Raw genomic sequence first — 18,679 nt, 5'->3', positions numbered from 1 at the left:
CGCAAAGCGAGGAAGATACCCTTCGTCTCTGCGTTGGTACGTCAACCGACGATTACACCGATTACGCTGCTGCCGATCGGATAACGTTAGTGGGGTGTGCATCAAGAGATTGGCCGCGGTCGAAACGGATCTCCGAGTGTTGATTTGTCGATCAATGAACGATCTCGAGATCCCGCGAGTGTGCACACACGATAGAAATGTACCGTTAACCGTCCGCCTCGTTAGCTCTGGCTCGCCGAGCTTTCTAACACGGACCAAGAAGAAAATAAACGGAACGGTACGTCGCGATGTCGTTTCGGGGAAATAATGACACCGTCGAGAGAGGTGCGGGGAACCATTGCGTGTACCGAGGAACGAACGGGAGAGAGAGGGGGAGAGAGACAGAGAGGGAGAGAGAGAGAGAGAAGGATCGAGCCAGAACAAGGCGGGGCAGTGAATGTTCTTCGAAAATGAAGGAATCGCAGTACCTACGGCATTACGAAACGACAGGAAAGAGTCTACGCACATACGTGGTATACATTCTCGGATACGTACGTCTGCCGGCTTAATAGGTAACAGTGGCAGCACGCCCAAACATACAGCAACGCAGAGTTCATTGATCACCGAACAACACTGACTCGTTCACCGGCACCACCTTCCCGGTCGTCGTTACGATCGTGCCCACGTTGCCCGTGCTTTTAACGAGCCGTTACCACCATTATTTCCGGCATATACTCCACGTACGATCCCCGAATATCCCCGAGCTACGGTCGAGGAAGTCACCGAATTGAACCACATCACACACCTACGGAGCGCTCGTCTCCGCCTTGGCATGAATTATACGGGACGTCAGTGGTTCTCAGCGCGCGAGAAACGGTCCGATTATTCATTGATGGACCGCGGTGGCACGGCGACGTCCGACCGTGCCAGCTCGTTACCACGAAAAAGGACAGAGACTGACCCGACGAATAACCCGAACCACTCGAGCCCGATACCCGACTAAACCTCTGCTCCGCTGCGTTGAGAGTTACGGCGCGCGCGGCGCGCTACAAGGGCGGAGTCACGCGAAAAGACACGACCAACGACATCTACCAGATCCGTCGAGAAACCTTTTGGAAGACTGACGTTCTAGAATCAGAGAGGAAATGAGAGTGCTCACGCTCGGGGTTTTAGTGTCCCCACTTTTCTGCATCATCTTTTTAGCCTGGAACAGAACCTCCATCTTTTTAGCCTGGAACAGAACCTCGATCAACTTTTTAGCCTGGACCAGAACCTGCATCACCTTTTTAGCCTGTATTAGAAGCTGTATCATCTTTTAGGCTGGATCAGAGCCTACATAGGAGAACCTCTTGTAACATAGAAGTAGTATCCACTCTGGCATTATTAGGAATCCGCTGCTAATGATGCAGGTAAGATGATGCAGGTTCTGGTCCAGGCTAAAAATTAGACTAGGGGGCAGCACTATACCGAGGACACTGAAATCCCGGGCGTGAGAACTCTCATTTCCTCTCTGCTAGAATTAATTTAAACCGATCCGTAGGTTTCGCGCAAACCAAACCGCAGTGTTTATTACGTGGACGGAGAAAAATTGATGTACTGTTGTTTATCAGAAACACAGTTTTAACCATTCCAAATATATTTCCTCTGCAAATATTAATTAAAGGAGCTACGGTGGCGCCTCCCGTGGTGAAAAATCGAAGCTCCGGCCAGGGGTCCATACAGCGCCAATGCACGTGGCGGCAGAACGCTGAAACTATTAGGCAAATGTTACCGACAGTTGCGAAGTTATCGATCGTCCCTGTCGGTAACATTTGGCTAGCAGTTTCAGCGTTTTGCCGCTACATGTATTGGCGCTGTACGAACCCATGGGCGGAGCTTCGAGATTTGGATACAAGAGGCGCCACTGTCGCCCATTAAAATAATATTTAAAACTGTTCCTTTTAAGATTTAATAATTTGTTAACACACAAATTAAAGCTCTATGAATGCGCTTCGTGATGAATGGATTACAAGCTAAATGTAATTGCGATAACATTCTCGAAATCGAAATTAAAGCCCCTTTTCTGTCATATTATGGTTCAAATATTGCCGCGCTTTGCAACGATTCCAATTCCTTGGATGCAGTCTCTTTGTCCTCTTTCATTGGCATGGCTAATGTAAAGAACAGAAACATCGACATAATCAAATGGCAACACTGTTCGTATGTACATCGAAAATTTTAGGATTGCGAGTTGCGAGCATCAGAGGCTCCGAGCGGGAGCTTCGCCTCTGGTATACTCTGTGGCAAAAGTAAGGCAGTGCCTCGCTTTTGCGCACACATGCTCCTTTTCGCTTCTACTACGCTTCTTCTAATACGCAAGATGGCGCTAAAAACCTGAACGCTCGCGAGACCTGTCAATTCGTGTGTTCTTCGAATCCGAAATGTCAAGTTATCAATGAATAAAAGAAATAGGAACAACGACGGCATTTATCGTGATTTTATGTGAGGCGAGTAGCAAGTTATCGTGTCGTAGATTGTTTGTCCGCTGCACAGGTTGGTCACGTAAGTCAAACGAAAATACTGCAGTCTTTTGTCAATATTATTATTACCTCCTACAAGACTCCGACGCTCGTACCGTATCTAAAATAATCATGTAATAGAAACTATAGCATGTAGTGTTGAAAATATTAACGTCTTCGTTTAGGTGTGTGTTTGATCTATACGCCTGAAATAATTTTCGAAACGATCATACAATTTGCCAATGTTTCATACAAATGCAATTTCCAGGACTTTGGGTTAGATGGTTTAATACGAATCCACAGAACGTATTATTGAATTAAAAATAAAATGTCGGACGAAGAGGACACAGCGATACTGTTAAACAGCGCGAGCAAAACCACAGAAACATGTATCACCAAAGCTCCAAACGAGGAATACCAATGCCTGCCACCAAAGAACTTGAGGAAACCGATTCCAAAGCAAACCGACAATTTAACACCATTGACATCAGGAAATCAGAATGTGTTTGTCTCCATGGTGGCGGTTCTGGCAGGTATTGCCTTTGGCTGTGACATGGGAGTAGCAAAACCCATAGCCCCACTGATCAAACATGAGTTCAATTTGAATTGCTTCGAGAAAGATTTTGTCATCAGCATTTGGTTCATTGGAGCTCTTCTCGGTGGTTTAACTGGCGGTAAGCTTCTGCAAAACCATCCTAAAATCACTTCCAACATAACAACTCCTTACCTTGTGGTAAAAGCTTTAATTGGAACATTAGCAATATAACATTGTGTTACAGGGTTTCTAGTGGACTCGTTCGGTCGTCGTTGGACAATGATATTGACGCTGGTCTTCTTGACTTTCGGCGCCACGTTATCAGCATTGGCGAATCATTACATCCTACTTCTGGTTGCGCGAATAATTTGCGGATATTCTGGATCCGTTTCGGCCGTGGCGCACTGCATTTATATGGCAGAGGTGTCGGACTCGAATAAACGCGGGTACAACATGATGTTGTATCAATTGGGCACTGCCACCGGGTTCCTGGTCTCCGTTATCGCCGCCGCTGTGAAGAATATAGACTATCAATGGCGATTTTCTATTGGCATCACCGCCGTCCCTTCGTTAGCGGCCTGCATCATTACCATTATATTTCTCCAACGGTCCCCACCGTTCCTGCTCTACAAACGTATAACGAACGTCTCCAAGCAGCCGTCGAAAAACGCTTGGCATACGATTCTCGAGACTTTCACGATCATGGTTTTCCTATTGATATTTCAACAAGGCACCGGCAAACGACAGGTCCTGTATTACGCGCCGCGATTGTTCGCGTTACTGGGCATTTGTTCGAGTAAGTTCTTGTATTCCTCTTCGCCTCGCCGTTTGCTATCAAAACGTTGCGTCTCTGTATCGTTTACCTTGCAGACGTCGCCGAGATCACGGCCTTAATATCCCTCGGTGTGGTGAAGGTGTTCAGCACGATGCTTTCGTTGATCATAGTGGAGAGATGCGGACGACGGACCGCGCTCATCACCTCGGCGACAATCTGTATGACAACGATATCGTTGCTGTCGCTGCTGGCCACGATAGATCGCAGCGACGATAACCTGGATATAGTCACTCCTCACTGCAAGAACTTCCGAAACGAGGAGGTGAAAGTTCAGATTGTCATGCCAGCCGGATCACCGCCGCCATTCCCATTGTTGCCGACACCTCTGGCTATGGTCGCGCCCAGTCCAGAGACGTGGACTCAAGTGAAGTCTTCCTGTGAGGTATATACTTTGAGGGAAAAGGCATTAACACGTTCGCTACCAGTATTTAAAACAATTTAGCAGAAGTGTGTCATGAATTTGACTATCTTTAAATAGACTGCGAGATTGAGGACGTCACATATCCATGACGCTGGTAACGAACGTGTTAAATGGGTATTCTGGTTTTCAGAATTTTTTAGTAGACCTTACTTGTTACAGACACAGAACATTATCGTTTCGGAAGGTCTCACCGGTGGTCTGCGTATCCTGGCGGTGATAACGTTGCTGGTGTACGAGGCTGCTTACGCTTTAGGATTGGGTCCGGTGCCGTTGCTGAATCTCATAGAAGTCTTCCCTGCAGCGATCCGAGGAAAATGCATCAGTTTTCTCTTCATCGTCATATGGGTAACGCACATTATCGCCACGGAATCGGTCGTCGCCATGATCAGTGAGTCCTTCATTTTCTTAATGGAATACTCTTCAACCAACGTATCCTATGTACGCAATTATTCTCTTCCAGAATCGCTGACACTGGCCGGATCGTACTTGTTTTATAGCTTCATGTGTCTGATCACCATATTCTACGTTTTCCTGTTCATTCCGGAAACGAAAGGCAAGTCGTTGCATCAAATTGCTCAAGAGCTCCGGAAAATTTCACTCGGTACACGAGTATGTAATAATTTACGCAGCCTGCCGTTGATCTGCCATATTAAATGGATAAAGAAGTACGATAAGAACGCGGGAGCCGGTCAGAGTACTTTAATCTGAACGTACGAAACGAAAAGTTGTATACCGTAATGGGTATACGCACGCGAACAGAATGCGTTTCGAATGCCAACGATTTTCCACGTTTTCTATGTGTAGACGACTCGCTGTTAGTTTTAACAAAGAAAAAGGACGCGAAGGTATTCATAAGTTGTTTGTGCAATAATATTGTGTTCAGAAGACGTTGTACGGAAATAACGCGTGTCTGGTTATTTGAACGGAACTTGTTTGACCACCAATCATTGTATCACATATCAGACGAACGTGACGGGGAACGTCTAACATATGCAATCCACTTTCAACCTAAAAGACTGACGGTATAGTTTTAGTTTATTTTCCTTATTTATTTTCTTCGATTTTGATTCGTTGAACTCCACGTTTGCACGATGCAATCACTTTAACGAGAAGTATAATTGAATTCGCGAATGTAGAAACGAGAAGTAAGCATTAAGTGTACGGTAAAAGTAATTAGTCGTATGTTATATAGTTCAGTAAAGATTGCACTGATAAAAGTTACGGTAACGTATGCGTAAATTAGATACTTAGAGAAGGGTACATGCGTTGTACGCCACTTCGTACTAAAAGATAGTATTATTTTTATTATAATAATAGTAATAATGATAATCGTTATTATTATTATAGTCGTGCTGTTTTTTAGAGAATCTTTGCAATCTTGATGTTTATCGCATTTGTTCCGATCTACTCGTTGTAGTCTCCACCTACATCGCAATAACATGCAATGTTTTCCAGTGCCATTTACAAAAAAAAAAAGAATAAGAGAAAAACATATATGCATGTACTCGGTGAGTTGCGTGCGATGCTAAAATATCTCCGTTGCGTTTCGCAATATACAGAAAAGATTGTCGTCACTGAAAACAACGTAGACATTTCAGATTCCAATTTCGAGCAGCTCACCTTGTACATAAATATATACATATATATATATATATATATATACATATACATATATTATTATGTAAAAAAAGTCTTTTATTATATATAACATTGTTGTATATAAAAATAATTTTCATATGTATAATTATTACAGATCTTTAATATTGTATAATGTAATATCGTACTTGGCAACGATGTAATCGATTTACATACTTAATAAAAATGGATACAGTACACAATACAACTCGTCTCCGAATTGATCGCCGAGCGGCAACCGAGCCAGAGCACAGGAAGACATCGATCCAGTAAAAAAATAAATCTAAATATCACTCTCGCGAGGAAGCTCGTTACCTTAGACTCTTAAGAGTGCTCCGATTGCCTCCGATTGGCTAATCAGGGACAGCTAATCTGATCAAGATCAAGCTCTTTCGCTGGGGGGCAAACCTAGAACTTTTTCACGGCTGAACCGACGAGGGACCTCTTCTTGTTCCACGTGAGCAATTTGGGAGGCGACAGCACCTGTTCCAAAAATATGTGCCTCCTCTGTTTCAGATTCAAATCGGTATCGCGAGACTTGTCGTTCTCGTAAATCGAGTCAGTCTTCTCCCGATTCGCGTGGCACCTGTCCCCCGTTGCATTCTTCGGATGCGCGACGTTCAACGGCGCCGCAGGGGCTAAGTTCTCTTTATCATGCCTCGCGGATAAGTCCGTGTTCTTCCTCGAGGCAACCGACGCGTTCTTCTTGGACGTGTCGAGCTCCGTTGGAACAGCGGACTGTCCCAGCTTGATAGCGTTGTTCGGCGTGACAACGTAAACCAGCTGCGACTTCGTCTCGAACTTCTCCTTCAACAGCGAGAACTTCCGTTTCGGATAGTTCATCGGTCTCCTCCGCCTGTCAGGACATTCTGTTTTCTCCCCTGGATTAGGGTCTGCGGACTGTGCGGAGACGTTCGGTGTGACGACGTTGCAAGTCTTGACAGACTCGGGGCTGCCGGAGAAGCTCTCCTGTACAACTTCGACATCCTGAACGACCGGGACCAGAGGACTCATCTCGACGTATATATCGTTATCCTTCTCGGTCTCGTTCTCCCGGTAGGCGTCCTGCTGTTTCTGAGGTTGCTTTGCCTTTCCGCCCAGAATAGGCGAGTCGGACAATATGGCGTCTATCAGCGGAGTCTTCCTGATCGACTCGATCGCGCAATACTTCACCAAGTCCCTGATAGTGTCTATCTCGCACCTGCCGCGAACGATCGAGTCCGGCTCGTCCAGTCTGTTGAAGTAGTTCTTACTGCAGGTGGCAGGGTCCTTCAGGTCGTTTTTGAACAACGCCCTGGTCAACTGCGCCTTCTTGATCAGGTTCTTCGGGTCGAAATCCTCCCACTGGCTCCCGGTCGTGTGGTACACGTGCCTCGGCGAGTTGTCCGCCGTGTACCTTCTGATCTGATCGATCGTGCTCACGAGGGTGCTAACCGAGTCGTGAGCGGGCCTACCGTAATCCAATTTCTCCTCGTCGTGCTCCTCCAGAATGGTGTCCAGAGCAAACATACCGCCCTTCTCGTCGATCACGACCGGTTTCGCGATGTAGAGCGTGGCATTCTGCTCTTCCGCTTCGGAGGGTCTTTTCGCAGAGGACGGGTCCTCGCTGTGGATAGCTCTCAGTTCTCTGGGATCGATCAGATCGTAGGCTAACGTGTCGAGGTAATCGTCCTGCTTCAAAATCCCCCTGAGTATCGAGCTGACGCAAGTTATATCGGAGAACTCCGAGCTGTACGTGGTCCCGGTGGTGGTACTGGTCAGAGTGTCCCTCCGTCTGTCCCTGACCACGCTGTCGTCATGAATATAAGTCTCTATGTCCGTGTATCCTTTCCAGCTGCGAATGCACCAGGGTGGCCTGGCGACCCCTAACGGGCAGACATTCTCGTAGTCGTGTATCGAGGTGACGCAGCTCATGGTCTCGTCCCTCTGCTCCTTCGTCAGCTTCTCGGTCTCCGAGATCTTCTCGCGAGTATCGTCGAAGATCGGCGGGGTCTTCAACCTGTCCCTGCTAGTCATCTTGTTCGCGTTATCGTGGTCCGTTTCCTTGTGCTCCTCTTCGTCCTCCTTGCGAGCCTCGGACCGGTCCTCCAACAGGTCCTCGCGAGCTCCGCTGATGTTCGACAGCAGTTTCTTATCCGCGAGCTTCTCGTTCTCGTCGTTCTCCATCTCGAGGATCAATTGGGTCGAGAAACAGATGCCTCGTCTCTTTCGGGACGATCCCGACAAGCTGGAGGACGGTGGCGGTGCCTTGGGCGACACGTTCTCGATGTCGAAGCCGTGGCTGGTCGGCAGACAGATGCCCCTGCGCTTCTGCCGGTGAATGTTCTGTTTCTCGGCCGCGTCGTTGCAGTCGTTCTGCATCTCGAACTCCCGAGCCGCGCTGCTCTCTGGGAGGAACGACCCTTTCGATTCAGCCCCGCCACCCTCGTCCTTGAGGGGTGGCTCGTTGTGCGCCGACTCGCACTCGGTAACAACGCGCACGGCAGCAGTCTTCGATTCGCTCGCGACCTTGCAGCTCTGATTGATAACGCCGGTCTCCGCGCAGTCCGAGCTCTGCACGATGTTCGTCAGCAAGGATTGTTTGTCCGTGGTGACCTCCTCGGACGCGGCCCCCTGAGAATGACCGACCGAACACGGCGAGTTCGAGTAATACTGTTTGAACGACCTAGGCGTGCCAGTCGTCTTGGTCGCTGTCTCGGCACGCTTGTCCCGCTTGTCGGCGGCCATCGACCCGGCCCCGATCATCACCTTGGAGGGATGATACTTGCCGTAGTACAGTAGCATACTCGCCAGACCGATCATCATCCCCCCGGCCACCAGACTGGCCACCGTAGCGATCTCCTCGGTCCTGATCGTGTTCTTGTAACAGAACACGTACACCACCAGGAACACCGTGTTCTCGAGCGTGACGACGAAATAGAAGATAAGCATTCTGTACCGGGACCTGCCGACCCGCAGATTAAAGAAATCGAAGCAATAAATTAGTCCTATGATACAATTATAAATACGCTCCTCCCACATCGTCGGGCAGAAGTCTGTGTTCTGTAGGATCACCCAGACCGTCATAAATAGCCAATGGAGTCCTGCGAACAGAGTCGGGTATCATGAGAGGCGCCGCCGCGTCGAACACATAAATCTATTTCTAGTCTAGGCGTTCTTTTGCGCTGGCTTACACAGCCTGCCGAGATACTTACCCAGGAACAATAAAAACCATTCCCTTAAACAGAGCGCCGTTAAGACCAGAACGGCTATTCTAGACATCAGCATACCAGCCCGCCAGAGACTCTGAAGAACCAATGCTACCCATGTCGCCTCGTGGTCAGGATTTATCTTGTGCATCGCTTTCGTGTAGGTGCCTATAGCCCAGCTCAGCGAGCAAAAGGACACCGCGGCCGACAAACCTGTTCGATTGTTCGTTTATGCAAAATTATTCATTTATTCAGGTTTCTACGGTGAGATCCGGCGTCACACAGCTCGCGGATTTCCGTAACAATTTTTTTAGTGAGCCAGTGACAGAGGCAGTCATTTTATTTTTAGCACCTCGAACGCTCCCACGCTATTCGAGGAAGAATCTTTGTTAAAGTCACCGAACCATCGACTGCCTACATGGAATGTACGACCAAAACGGTTCGATCGTGGATCGAGAAGAGTCTTCCGTAGGAAGATAGAACCTGTCCGTGATATCTTTCTTCCTGCTTCTGTTATCTACGGGGGCGGGCTGAAGGAAGTCAAAATATGCGGACTCTGAGCTACAGTATTCCTGCGAACTCTGCGAGTCACAGTACCCTCCTCCCGACGACAGTATTATCATTTTAGAGAAACTTTTTACACGCAGAGAGGAGACCACAAAATGCCAAAGGTCAAAGTGACGGAACTCGAGAGCCAAACGAATATACGTCCATGTTTTCTAAAAGTGAAGTGTTTACATGTATTTGGTAACATGTTCTTAGGGCTACATGTAAGTGCTATGTCGTTCGATGGAACGGTCCGACGATTTCGAATGGTAACGAACATGTTATTTTGTTACAGAGGCAGCTGACGTTAGTGAAACTGATCACGATAGTCGCCGTGATATTTTTGTCATTGATATTCGTACTGAATTTGTTGCACAACTCGTGCTTGAAGACGAGCAAAAATTTGAAATTTGTGAACTACATCGACAGTAGATATTACAAACATTACGACCCGGTTAGAAATAAATCTGCTTCGACTACTCTGACTAAGAAAGAAATGGAGAAGACACGAATCCAATTCAACAATAGGAAAAACGAACTGGAAACGTATTGCAAAAGCATCGTGAGACCGGTGACGAACTTGGACAATGTATTGTCCAACATGATCATCGATACGTAAGTACAGCATAATGAGTGTGTTTGCAAACTTGGATTAATTCGAGTGCACACCTTGCAGAGTGCACGCGATATCATGGTGCCCCATATACAAAGCTGCGAGTTCCACGTGGATGAAGCATTTCGCTACGCTCGGAGGAGTGTTAACGGAGACAGCTATGGAATTGATTCGCCGTGATATTTTACAAATTAACACTATCGTCAGGAAAGCATTCCCACGCAACAGAGACGTGAAAAAAGCATATCAAGTATGTAACAATAGAATGAAAACGCATGTACAGAAAAAATATTAATCGATGAGAACGTTCTCTGTTGCAGAAGCTGAATAACACAATGAAATTTCTGATTGTTCGACATCCGTTTGAACGGCTCGTGTCCGCGTACAGAGACAAATTAGAACACATACAAGGAAGAGATTATTACTATAAAAGATTTGGACGACACATTGCGCACAAATATCGTAAATATAGGCAAGCGAACGAAACAAAATTGGAACCTACGTTTACCGAATTTCTTCACTTCATTGTGGAAGAAAAGTATTTCGACGAACATTGGGCACCGTTCATCGATACGTGCGAGCCTTGCTTGATTAAATACAATTACATCTTAAAGTTCGACACATTCGATAGAGATCAACAGTTTCTGATACAAGAACTAGGTTTAAGCGATTATTTATATGGAAAGGGCGATTGGAGAAACATCAATCCGCGAGGAGTTACAACCACTGCTCTTGTTAAGGAGTATATGCAGAATGTTCCTCGATCGTTGCTCAACGAAATTAATAAGGTTTACGAAAACGACTTTAAATTGTTTTCTTATTCACCTCTGTGATAATTTAAGACATTTGTCGATAGTGATAAAAGAAAAAAACGTGAATGTGATACATAGCTGCATTTAGCCAGAGTCTGTGCATCGACGGTCTCTACTGTAACGTAGATAATACGACTATTTGATTGTCCTTACTTGTCCACAGCGGCGTACGACGTAATACTGCCATAACGTATAGCTGCAATATTAATTGCGGAGCAGCCCCCATAAACGATTCGAACAGGTGTAGCATGCATATATCGCTTTCCTGTCTATATACCCAATTTTTATCCTTTACAAATCGTTTGCTCCTCAACGAATAAACTGTAGCGTAAAGTAATATCAAATACCTAAAAATAAAAGTATGTACCTTCTCTCGAAGAAAATGCAACCAAAGATTGTGAACTGATTAAACAAAAGAAAAAAGAATTTTAAAAAAAGAATACCTTTGTAATACTCCTAAAAAGAGAAAATGTAAGAGCCAATGTATAGCTTTAATGGAGCCATCGCTCTGATACCATCTCAAACTAAACATTTGGATAACAGCGGCGGGTAAAATTGTGAAACTCAAGGCAAAGCATCCCCAAATAAATTGGCCTTGTAAAAAATATTCCGTAAAAACAATACTGTCTACAAAAAAAGAATCAGATAATAATTTGTATGTTATCGATAGACGCATTTAATAAATGTCTCTTAATTTGCATTTAAAACCTGCATCCAGAGTAAAAGGCATTGATTGAATGAAATTCTTTCGTACGAGAATACATTATTTAATTATAGCTTATATATTTATTACATGATACATCGAGCGTATATAAAACGTAAAAACATATTTAAAAAACGTTGAGTTCTACATATTATTCGGTCATAATTGTTATTGTACTGTGAAAGATGTGCACAAAAACAATACACACAAGACTGGAATAAACTCGTGAACAACAATTCAAGTTCGTTGACGATCAAATATGCTCGTCAATCGTGTTTACGTTACATCGATCGAAAACAGAATTTCTAAATGCAATAGAGAAAATACATGGTATATTTAGTTTCTTTCTTTATTCACCTGTTGCTATATCGATGAAAAAAAAACTGACAGAAGTCATATAGTAAATTAAATCGAACAATCGGAACCGGTAACATTCGATCTCTCTGTGCGACATTGCTGTCGATGCATTTCTTTTCACAGTTTCGTAGCACGAAACATTGTCATGTTTCAACTCTGCCGCCGCCATCTTCCCGGCCATTCTTTATTCAATTCCACACAATAGACGAAAGAACGCGTTCCACTGTCAGCCGCGTGCGTCCCATTTTGCCGATTTATCCTAAATCTCAGGGTGAACCTCAGCTATCGGTTTTCCAGTTCGGAAACCATTCGTGCACAGACGTAACAAGGGAAACGAAAATTTTTCTGCAAACGAAACCGCCGCGACTGATCGCAACGAAAACATCACGATCACAACCACTGACCACAAACATTAATTACAGCCAATCCCGAATTGAAATCTGCGATTTCAAACTAGAAGCGTGCCAATCAGAAGCGTATCCACTCGACTAATTCCTCGTGGCGCATTATACGAAATATAAATTTGAATATAAAAAACAACACGCTCTAGGATATTTCTTACATTCCTATTTTTCAGTTCCTTAGCTTCCTGAATATTCTGTTGATTTTTTAACCTGTTCAACCACTGAAATTGTACACCTGGACACGTTCAATTTATAGCAATCCCTAGCAATTTTCTTATAAAAGAATGAAGTTATAGGAAAATTTTAAATAATGACTTTTCTAGAAATTTTTGTAGAAACTTCGACCCTTTTCGCTAACACATGATTCGTACCGCTTTTCTCGTAAGGTACGGCGTAAATAGCGGCAAGAATCATTTGCTCCGGTAAAATGTCCGTACAGCGCCAATACACTTAGCGACAAAACGTTCAAACTAGTAGCCAATTATCGACAGAGACGATAAGGTTCACGATTTCGCCACGAGAGGCGCCACAACAATGAATTTTTTAATATTTGCGCACTCAAATTAAAATTGGAAGAATGCACTTCCATGTTACGAAATTGTTTATTAAAGAATTCTTAAAGCGTCCAATAAATTCGACGACACTCAAATGAATATAACAAATGTACGTTATTATTTATTACTTTCGTGTAAATACAATGTTTTTTCTTTCTTTCAATAAATTCAACTATACATAAATAGAATCTGCTGGTCTATACTAAAATGTTGACAATTGCGAAAATGAGTAAAAATTTGCATCCCTTGACGCAAATATGAAATGCGATACAGTCTTACGTTATAAGTTCTCACAGTTTCGTGTGAAGGAAAATAGTTGATTAAACTGAAGATAGTTGGAAAGAAACCTGTAACCCGACTCGAAGAATTACAACTAATTCTCGATGGGAGGCTTTGCCTTCTTCATATGCCGGCCCTAGAAAATTTCGACGGTTTCACCTCGAATAGTTTTCTAACAAAATATATTTGTATCGTCGTTGTTATTATTATGACCGTTATCTGGGTGATGGACCACATTTGCACATAAAAATTGTTGTCCAATAGCAAATTGTAATCTCGTTCTTCACTACCTCGACTCAAATATTGCGTTTGGAACATTTCATTTACATTTCTCTCCACGAACGATATCGATCTCTGTTAAAGAAACAAACAACTATAATGCAAACAAACTGTGATTCAATAAGTGTGCGTAAGACAGGGAATATTCCTACCGTAAAATTATCAACTGATACATTCAAGTCTTCCAGCTCCTTGGAATATTTATCCCATTCGTCATACCTGCAAAAGATGGTATTATTTAATGATACTGATCGAGGCCTATAAACAATTTATACTATAATACATTACTTGATCACAGAGATATATAAATTGACTAATCTTGAAGCAAATCGTGAGAATGTATTGTCCATGCAAATACAATAGTATCCAGCCGTTTTCACAGTATCCTTATAAGCTGAATTAGGAAGCCATAGGTAAGGATGAACCAGTTCACCTAGTGGATCCCTTACGGCAAGGCCAGCTTTTCCATCTCCGCCTCTTATCACCTGCAGTCAAAAATATCATCCAATAAATACTTGCTAGTTCAAAAAAGAGAATATAGCAAACATTTAAATTTCTTTCTAATCACTTAATAACAGAGCTTACTCGTTAAATCTATTATTTGCGCAAAGTATCGTCTTCTGTGCTTACCTGTATTTACCTTGTTTGTGTATTAGTTAACATATGCATTTTCTTCTCAGTTCTTGTACCAAATCTATTTAGCTTTACACGGATACTCTACATGCTAATTCTATTGTCACTTAAACTCATACTTTCTGTTATTATTTTTTATTTGTTTTATGCGGTAAGGACGACATTATGGTTGTTGTTATTAGCATTACTCACAGCCATATGGCGCAAGTGTTGATCGTAAGAATTTTCAAGCGGCAGACGAGTTTCAAATTCAATCGAACGCTTCGTGTAAACGAAATGATTTGAATCGACGGATCGAAAGAGACGCAACTCTGTGACGTACCTGAAAGTGCACGTAGAAATCCGCTCCGGCGGAAGCATATTGAAAGTAACAATCCTCTTTCCCGGCATCGATTTGTACTTTGTAATTCGAGATTACCAATGGCAAAGGTTCGTTCCAGGATCCAGCCGTGCTGGTATTCACAAGGCTGAAAACCACCCCGAGAACCAGACTTCGTAAAAAAGTATACATTCTACGCGTTTGATCGAATAGATCATTACAATGATCCACCCGTCTGACAATCGCTTTCACAACGACTGACAGGTAAACGTGCTACAATCTAAACTTTCGCTGGTGTCTCGCTGTGTCTCACCGACAAACACAGAGTATGTATCATACAAGAGGCGAAACTCGTGTCGTTCAACTTTCATCGCAGTGTCTCCAAATTGGATGACCTTGACGCACAACATACAGACAGCGTTGTCTTTTCTTTAGCCCTCTAAGGGTTTTACATAATTCTGAAAACAAGCGCCTGTGTAGTGATGGGCACCATCGACTAAAAACTATCGACTAAATCGATAGTAGCCAACTACTATTTTCAGTCGACTGATTTTTTAAACTATCGACGTTTTACACGTCGCCATCTTGAAATTTCAAATGTCAGTGTCACACGAAGAAACGAAAAGGTTAGAAATACATGATTATGACAGGACGTGCAAATATGCAAGTAATGAAATATGTAATAGATATTTCAATACTTTAATTCATATTAGATGTTAAAATCTTATTGCTATTTATGCGATATAAACTGTACATGTGATATACGTAGGCATAGACTATAGCCCGCAATCTAGACGTAACCACTAAAACGAAATTTCAGTCGACTAAAAACTATCGACTAAATATTCGATAGTATGTATGTAGTAACTAAATAGTAATTAGTCGATAGTTGAATTTAGTCGATAATGCCCATCACTACGCCTGTGTGCCTCATTATTAAAAAAAAACAAAAAAATCAGATTTGCACAGGTGTCAATACACAATTTCAAACGACCCTCGATAGCTATCGATACTTTTCAATGTCGAGAATCGATTCTTTGCGGAACAATCGAACACCTCCGAAAGAATGCTATTGGACAGAAAAAAGGTCGATTCTATCTTTTCACTGAAAGAATCGAATCGTAATCGAACATCCCTAGTTTGAACATTTCGCCACAGGTGACTCTACTTGTCCAAGATGCTGTTTTTCGCCGGGGAAATGATTATTGCCGTAAAATGCGCGGTGTCTGGCGACATGTACGGCAACAATCATACCTGATCTTTCAATCGTTTCAACATTCGAAACGGAGGAAAATGCCGCATGTATTTGTATGATATTTAGCCTTCCGTTAGGTACATTTCGAGGAACCGGGTCAATTCGACTAGCGTTTTAGTTGCGAGGCGCTGCGAAACGATCCTCGAGAACGTTACCGTACGATAACCGTACATTGTAAGGTTAAACGGTCAATTATGATACACTTGCGACGATGTTTAGCAAATATCTCGTCGAAGCACCATGGACTAACAACCACGAGGGTAAAGTTGGTACATAACAAAAGTAAAGAGGAACACCCGACGGCGGGGATAATTGGTAATAACAGCCTGTGCAATTGTCAGTTGCGTACGCTCGTGTACATTGTTTCCCGCGTTAAAAATCTTGGCTTCTATTTTTGTCTTTCTGTGTAGTTGTCGGCGATGAGATTTTGAAGGCTCAAGTGAGAGACACTAATTCCTTTTATGCGAGCCATTTACTGTACAAGCATGGAGTCAGGGTTCAAAAAGTTAGTTTCTACGTGCACATCTTAATCACCGGTTCCGTTGTCATAGACGTATTAAAATAATCGACGCATTACAGATCACTGTCGTTCGGGACGACGTCCAGGATATCGCGAGAGCGATCAAGCGTTTCTCCGGAAATTTTAATTACGTGTTTACCACTGGGGGAATAGGACCGACTCATGACGATGTCACTTATCAAGGTATTTATTTGGAATTCGCACATGGAACATTCTAGATAAAATAATATGTATTTCACAGCCTTGGGATTGGCTTTCGACGATACGCTGCATTATCATCCAAAATTGGTGGACATCGTGAAGAATCGCTTTGGTTGCAATGATTTTCCTTCTCCTGCTTATAAAATGGCATACGTAAGTCCAGGTTTCACAGTTGTCGTTCAGCGGTTGAAATAATTTCACAATCTTCTTCCAGATTCCAACCAAATCTGTTCTCAAATTTTGCATAAGCCCAGTCACGGGAGAAGCTTTTCCTTACCCCTGCATAGAGTTGCGGAACGTTTTTGTCTTTCCTGGATCACCTATGTTCTTCGAATTTCCATTTCAGGCTCTGTGCAAGGTACATTCTGTGACAATTCTCTTATTTCGGAGAAACAATTATAGAAGATGTTTGTAGGAGTTATTTTCCGGATACAAATCTTTTTCAACCGTAGAGGTTTTCTTAAACGCGAGGGAAGACTCGTTCGCGAACGTGTTAAACGATGTTGTACGGAAGTGTCCGAACGTCACGTTCGGCTCGTATCCGGAGACTAATAGGTAACGAGATTTTCACACGATAGAAAAGTTTGTCGCGCGATCGTCGAAGGTGTCTGTAAGATTCGAAATATTTGTTGCAGGTATTACAAAGCGCGTATCACCATAGAGAGCGAGAACGAGGAGGACACCGAGGCTGCCAAAAGAATGTTTTGTTCTCGAGTTCCGAGCGGCGTGCTGGTGAATTACGATCGCACGCCTCACGTCGACGCCCTGAGCAAATACGAACAGTTGCTCGAAAACTCGGAGCGTAGATCGATTTATCAGAAGTCCTTCGAAATATTCCTGTAATGCATCAAGTGGAAAAAAGTATCGATTGCTCGTGCCGTAGCGTTTTCAAAATCGGCGGATTTCTCAATCTTTCTCGCTTTATCTTCTTTCCAGAGACTATTGTCGGAAACCCGAGGAGGTCTGGATCTATTTGGACGGTTGTGCAGAATCCGTTGTCATGGTGCATCTTGCTCGCGTTACGATGGAAAAGCTCGGGGGACCTTCGAAGACCAAATTGCGCGGCATCTGTCCAACAGCGAATAAGTTTCTTCAAGAAATTAGCAACAGGTAGATGCGGCTATTGTTAGCGCTACGCGAAAGTAATGGAAACCGAATCCGTAATCGAAACAAAAGAAATGGACTATTGTGATAGGTACAACGTCGAATTGTGCTGCTTGAAAAACAACGGAACGGTTCTAATTAGACCGGAAATGCGGATGTTGTTGCTCGGAAAACGATCGAACGGCAGCGAAAGGGAAATAGAAGATTATCAGAGGCTCGAGAGATTGTTTAGCGAGTCTCTTCCGAGCGTACAAATACATTTTCCTCTGATCGAGTGGACGGACGAAGATGTCGCGAGTTTCGTCGGGTCTCTCTCTATACATTATCATACTGCGGACGAAGTATGATCGTTTCGGTAAGAAAAGAAAATATTCTGTTGTCCTACATTATGGTATACATCTCCGAAAAATAATGATCGTCGACCGATACACACAAGAACGATGGTTTAAATCGTGTAAAATTAAGTTTAAAAATTCTTTCCTGTCTCTCTCAATGAGAAATCTGTTTTCTTTAATAAATAAAAATGATCTGTTTTCGTAGATGATAAGGCGAAGATCGCGTGAGGAAGCAAGAAGAAAAGTCGGAGACACGTTGGTGCTGCAGTCGACACGATTGTAATTTTACTGGAATTATATAATTGTTATTTAATGAGCTGTCGTGGTTATTAAAGAGACGGAAAAAATTTGGAGGAGTTATTGGAATTTTGAGAGGTAGCTTAGAAAGTAGGTGCGGTTCAAGCTGATATCGCTGTTGTAACTCTATTTTCGTGAAACAGATATTTCATCTTTGAACTGTAAACGATTCACGTGAATAAATATTACAGATAACTAACTTGTGGTCTTGAGTTAAGATATTAAGGCCTATTCAGATTTCTACAATATAAATTTGCTGGAAAAGTGGGAAAACCGTTTAATTTCGGAGGTACGAAAACCGCAGCGACTTTCTGGGCCGCCTAATATCTGTGAAGTCGATGTATTCGCAAGAACGAGGACGCTCGAGGGATTTCCTG

The 18,679-nt window shown here is 43.4% G+C and overlaps 6 protein-coding genes across 13 annotated transcripts in view; 3 read left to right on the top strand and 3 right to left on the bottom strand.

Moving 5' to 3' along the window:
• Nucleotides 1-1,011, bottom strand: part of LOC143356545 (FERM, ARHGEF and pleckstrin domain-containing protein 2) — a 47,268-nt gene extending 46,257 nt beyond the window's left edge. For 2 of the 5 annotated variants that reach the window (XM_076792333.1, XM_076792337.1), the window contains exon 1: nt 535-996. The gene's annotated coding sequence lies outside the window, so the exon portion shown is untranslated. Of the gene's footprint in view, nt 1-203; nt 317-534 lie in introns of those variants that run through there. The other 3 variants (XM_076792340.1, XM_076792338.1, XM_076792334.1) reach the window with 3 other exon arrangements.
• A 1,021-nt stretch (nt 1,012-2,032) lies between these two features.
• Nucleotides 2,033-6,222, top strand: LOC143356660 (solute carrier family 2, facilitated glucose transporter member 10). 2 transcript variants are annotated; one of them, XM_076792537.1, is made up of 6 exons: nt 2,033-2,520; nt 2,746-3,151; nt 3,257-3,808; nt 3,883-4,229; nt 4,428-4,656; nt 4,729-6,222. In XM_076792537.1, exons 2-6 carry the CDS (start codon nt 2,806-2,808, stop codon nt 4,974-4,976), a joined length of 1,722 nt encoding a protein of 573 aa, XP_076648652.1. In that variant the 5' UTR covers nt 2,033-2,520; nt 2,746-2,805; the 3' UTR covers nt 4,977-6,222. The 2 variants fall into 2 exon arrangements, with proteins under 2 accessions (XP_076648652.1, XP_076648651.1); XM_076792536.1 differs by having other exon boundaries at nt 2,033-2,662.
• LOC143356659 (uncharacterized) lies at nt 5,943-13,065 on the bottom strand. Of its 2 annotated transcripts, none has more exons than XM_076792534.1 (5): nt 12,123-13,065; nt 11,506-11,689; nt 11,216-11,409; nt 9,098-9,304; nt 5,943-8,986 (listed from the first exon to the last, which is right to left on the bottom strand). In XM_076792534.1, the coding sequence occupies exons 1-5, from the start codon at nt 12,301-12,303 to the stop codon at nt 6,312-6,314; spliced, it is 3,441 nt and encodes a 1,146-aa protein (XP_076648649.1). In that variant the 5' UTR covers nt 12,304-13,065; the 3' UTR covers nt 5,943-6,311. The 2 variants fall into 2 exon arrangements, with proteins under 2 accessions (XP_076648649.1, XP_076648650.1); XM_076792535.1 differs by having other exon boundaries at nt 11,506-11,685; nt 12,123-12,254.
• LOC143356662 (carbohydrate sulfotransferase 11) lies at nt 9,227-11,225 on the top strand. Of its 2 annotated transcripts, XM_076792540.1 has the most exons (5): nt 9,227-9,355; nt 9,441-9,861; nt 9,933-10,252; nt 10,314-10,500; nt 10,571-11,225. In XM_076792540.1, the coding sequence occupies exons 2-5, from the start codon at nt 9,754-9,756 to the stop codon at nt 11,081-11,083; spliced, it is 1,128 nt and encodes a 375-aa protein (XP_076648655.1). In that variant the 5' UTR covers nt 9,227-9,355; nt 9,441-9,753; the 3' UTR covers nt 11,084-11,225. The 2 variants fall into 2 exon arrangements, with proteins under 2 accessions (XP_076648655.1, XP_076648656.1); XM_076792541.1 differs by lacking the exon at nt 9,227-9,355 and having other exon boundaries at nt 9,375-9,861.
• A 110-nt stretch (nt 13,066-13,175) lies between the features above and the next one.
• On the bottom strand, nt 13,176-14,908 carry LOC143356663 (transmembrane emp24 domain-containing protein 5). The gene is made up of 4 exons (XM_076792542.1): nt 14,594-14,908; nt 13,927-14,123; nt 13,791-13,857; nt 13,176-13,713 (listed from the first exon to the last, which is right to left on the bottom strand). The coding sequence occupies exons 1-4, from the start codon at nt 14,780-14,782 to the stop codon at nt 13,483-13,485; spliced, it is 684 nt and encodes a 227-aa protein (XP_076648657.1). The 5' UTR covers nt 14,783-14,908; the 3' UTR covers nt 13,176-13,482.
• An 862-nt stretch (nt 14,909-15,770) lies between these two features.
• On the top strand, nt 15,771-18,318 carry LOC143356661 (FAD synthase). The gene is made up of 10 exons (XM_076792539.1): nt 15,771-16,160; nt 16,256-16,350; nt 16,425-16,548; nt 16,607-16,719; nt 16,781-16,924; nt 16,982-17,121; nt 17,202-17,405; nt 17,503-17,676; nt 17,762-18,025; nt 18,211-18,318. Exons 1-9 carry the CDS (start codon nt 16,040-16,042, stop codon nt 18,015-18,017), a joined length of 1,371 nt encoding a protein of 456 aa, XP_076648654.1. The 5' UTR covers nt 15,771-16,039; the 3' UTR covers nt 18,018-18,025; nt 18,211-18,318.
• The last annotated feature ends 361 nt before the right edge of the window (nt 18,319-18,679 follow it).

The sequence above is a fragment of the Halictus rubicundus genome, chromosome 8 (genome assembly GCF_050948215.1).
Source record: "Halictus rubicundus isolate RS-2024b chromosome 8, iyHalRubi1_principal, whole genome shotgun sequence".
Lineage (NCBI taxonomy): Eukaryota > Metazoa > Arthropoda > Insecta > Hymenoptera > Halictidae > Halictus > Halictus rubicundus.
Note: the sequence above shows the minus strand (reverse complement) of the source record. Positions and strands in the feature narration are given on the sequence as shown.

Bases quoted from the DNA above. Each gene is read 5' to 3' on its own strand.
- LOC143356660 (XM_076792537.1), top strand. From the start codon at position 2,806: ATGTCGGACGAAGAGGACACAGCGATACTGTTAAACAGCGCGAGCAAA. The intron at 3,152-3,256 runs GTAAGCTTCTGC...ATTGTGTTACAG, and splicing joins TCTCGGTGGTTTAACTGGCG to GGTTTCTAGTGGACTCGTTC. The intron at 4,230-4,427 runs GTATATACTTTG...TACTTGTTACAG, and splicing joins AAGTGAAGTCTTCCTGTGAG to ACACAGAACATTATCGTTTC.
- LOC143356662 (XM_076792540.1), top strand. From the start codon at position 9,754: ATGCCAAAGGTCAAAGTGACGGAACTCGAGAGCCAAACGAATATACGT. The intron at 9,862-9,932 runs GTAAGTGCTATG...ATTTTGTTACAG, and splicing joins ACATGTTCTTAGGGCTACAT to AGGCAGCTGACGTTAGTGAA. The intron at 10,253-10,313 runs GTAAGTACAGCA...CACACCTTGCAG, and splicing joins TCCAACATGATCATCGATAC to AGTGCACGCGATATCATGGT.
- LOC143356659 (XM_076792534.1), bottom strand. From the start codon at position 12,303: ATGGCCGGGAAGATGGCGGCGGCAGAGTTGAAACATGACAATGTTTCG. The intron at 11,690-12,122 runs GTGAATAAAGAA...CTTTTTTTGTAG, and splicing joins TTTCATCGATATAGCAACAG to ACAGTATTGTTTTTACGGAA. The intron at 9,305-11,215 runs GTAAGGACAATC...ACAATCGAACAG, and splicing joins TCGTACGCCGCTGTGGACAA to GTTTGTCGGCCGCGGTGTCC.
- LOC143356663 (XM_076792542.1), bottom strand. From the start codon at position 14,782: ATGTATACTTTTTTACGAAGTCTGGTTCTCGGGGTGGTTTTCAGCCTT. The intron at 13,858-13,926 runs GTAATGTATTAT...CATCTTTTGCAG, and splicing joins TTATATATCTCTGTGATCAA to GTATGACGAATGGGATAAAT. The intron at 13,714-13,790 runs GTAGGAATATTC...TTTCTTTAACAG, and splicing joins TATCAGTTGATAATTTTACG to AGATCGATATCGTTCGTGGA.
- LOC143356661 (XM_076792539.1), top strand. From the start codon at position 16,040: ATGATACACTTGCGACGATGTTTAGCAAATATCTCGTCGAAGCACCAT. The intron at 16,161-16,255 runs GTAATAACAGCC...CTTTCTGTGTAG, and splicing joins CCCGACGGCGGGGATAATTG to TTGTCGGCGATGAGATTTTG. The intron at 17,677-17,761 runs GTAGATGCGGCT...CTATTGTGATAG, and splicing joins CTTCAAGAAATTAGCAACAG to GTACAACGTCGAATTGTGCT.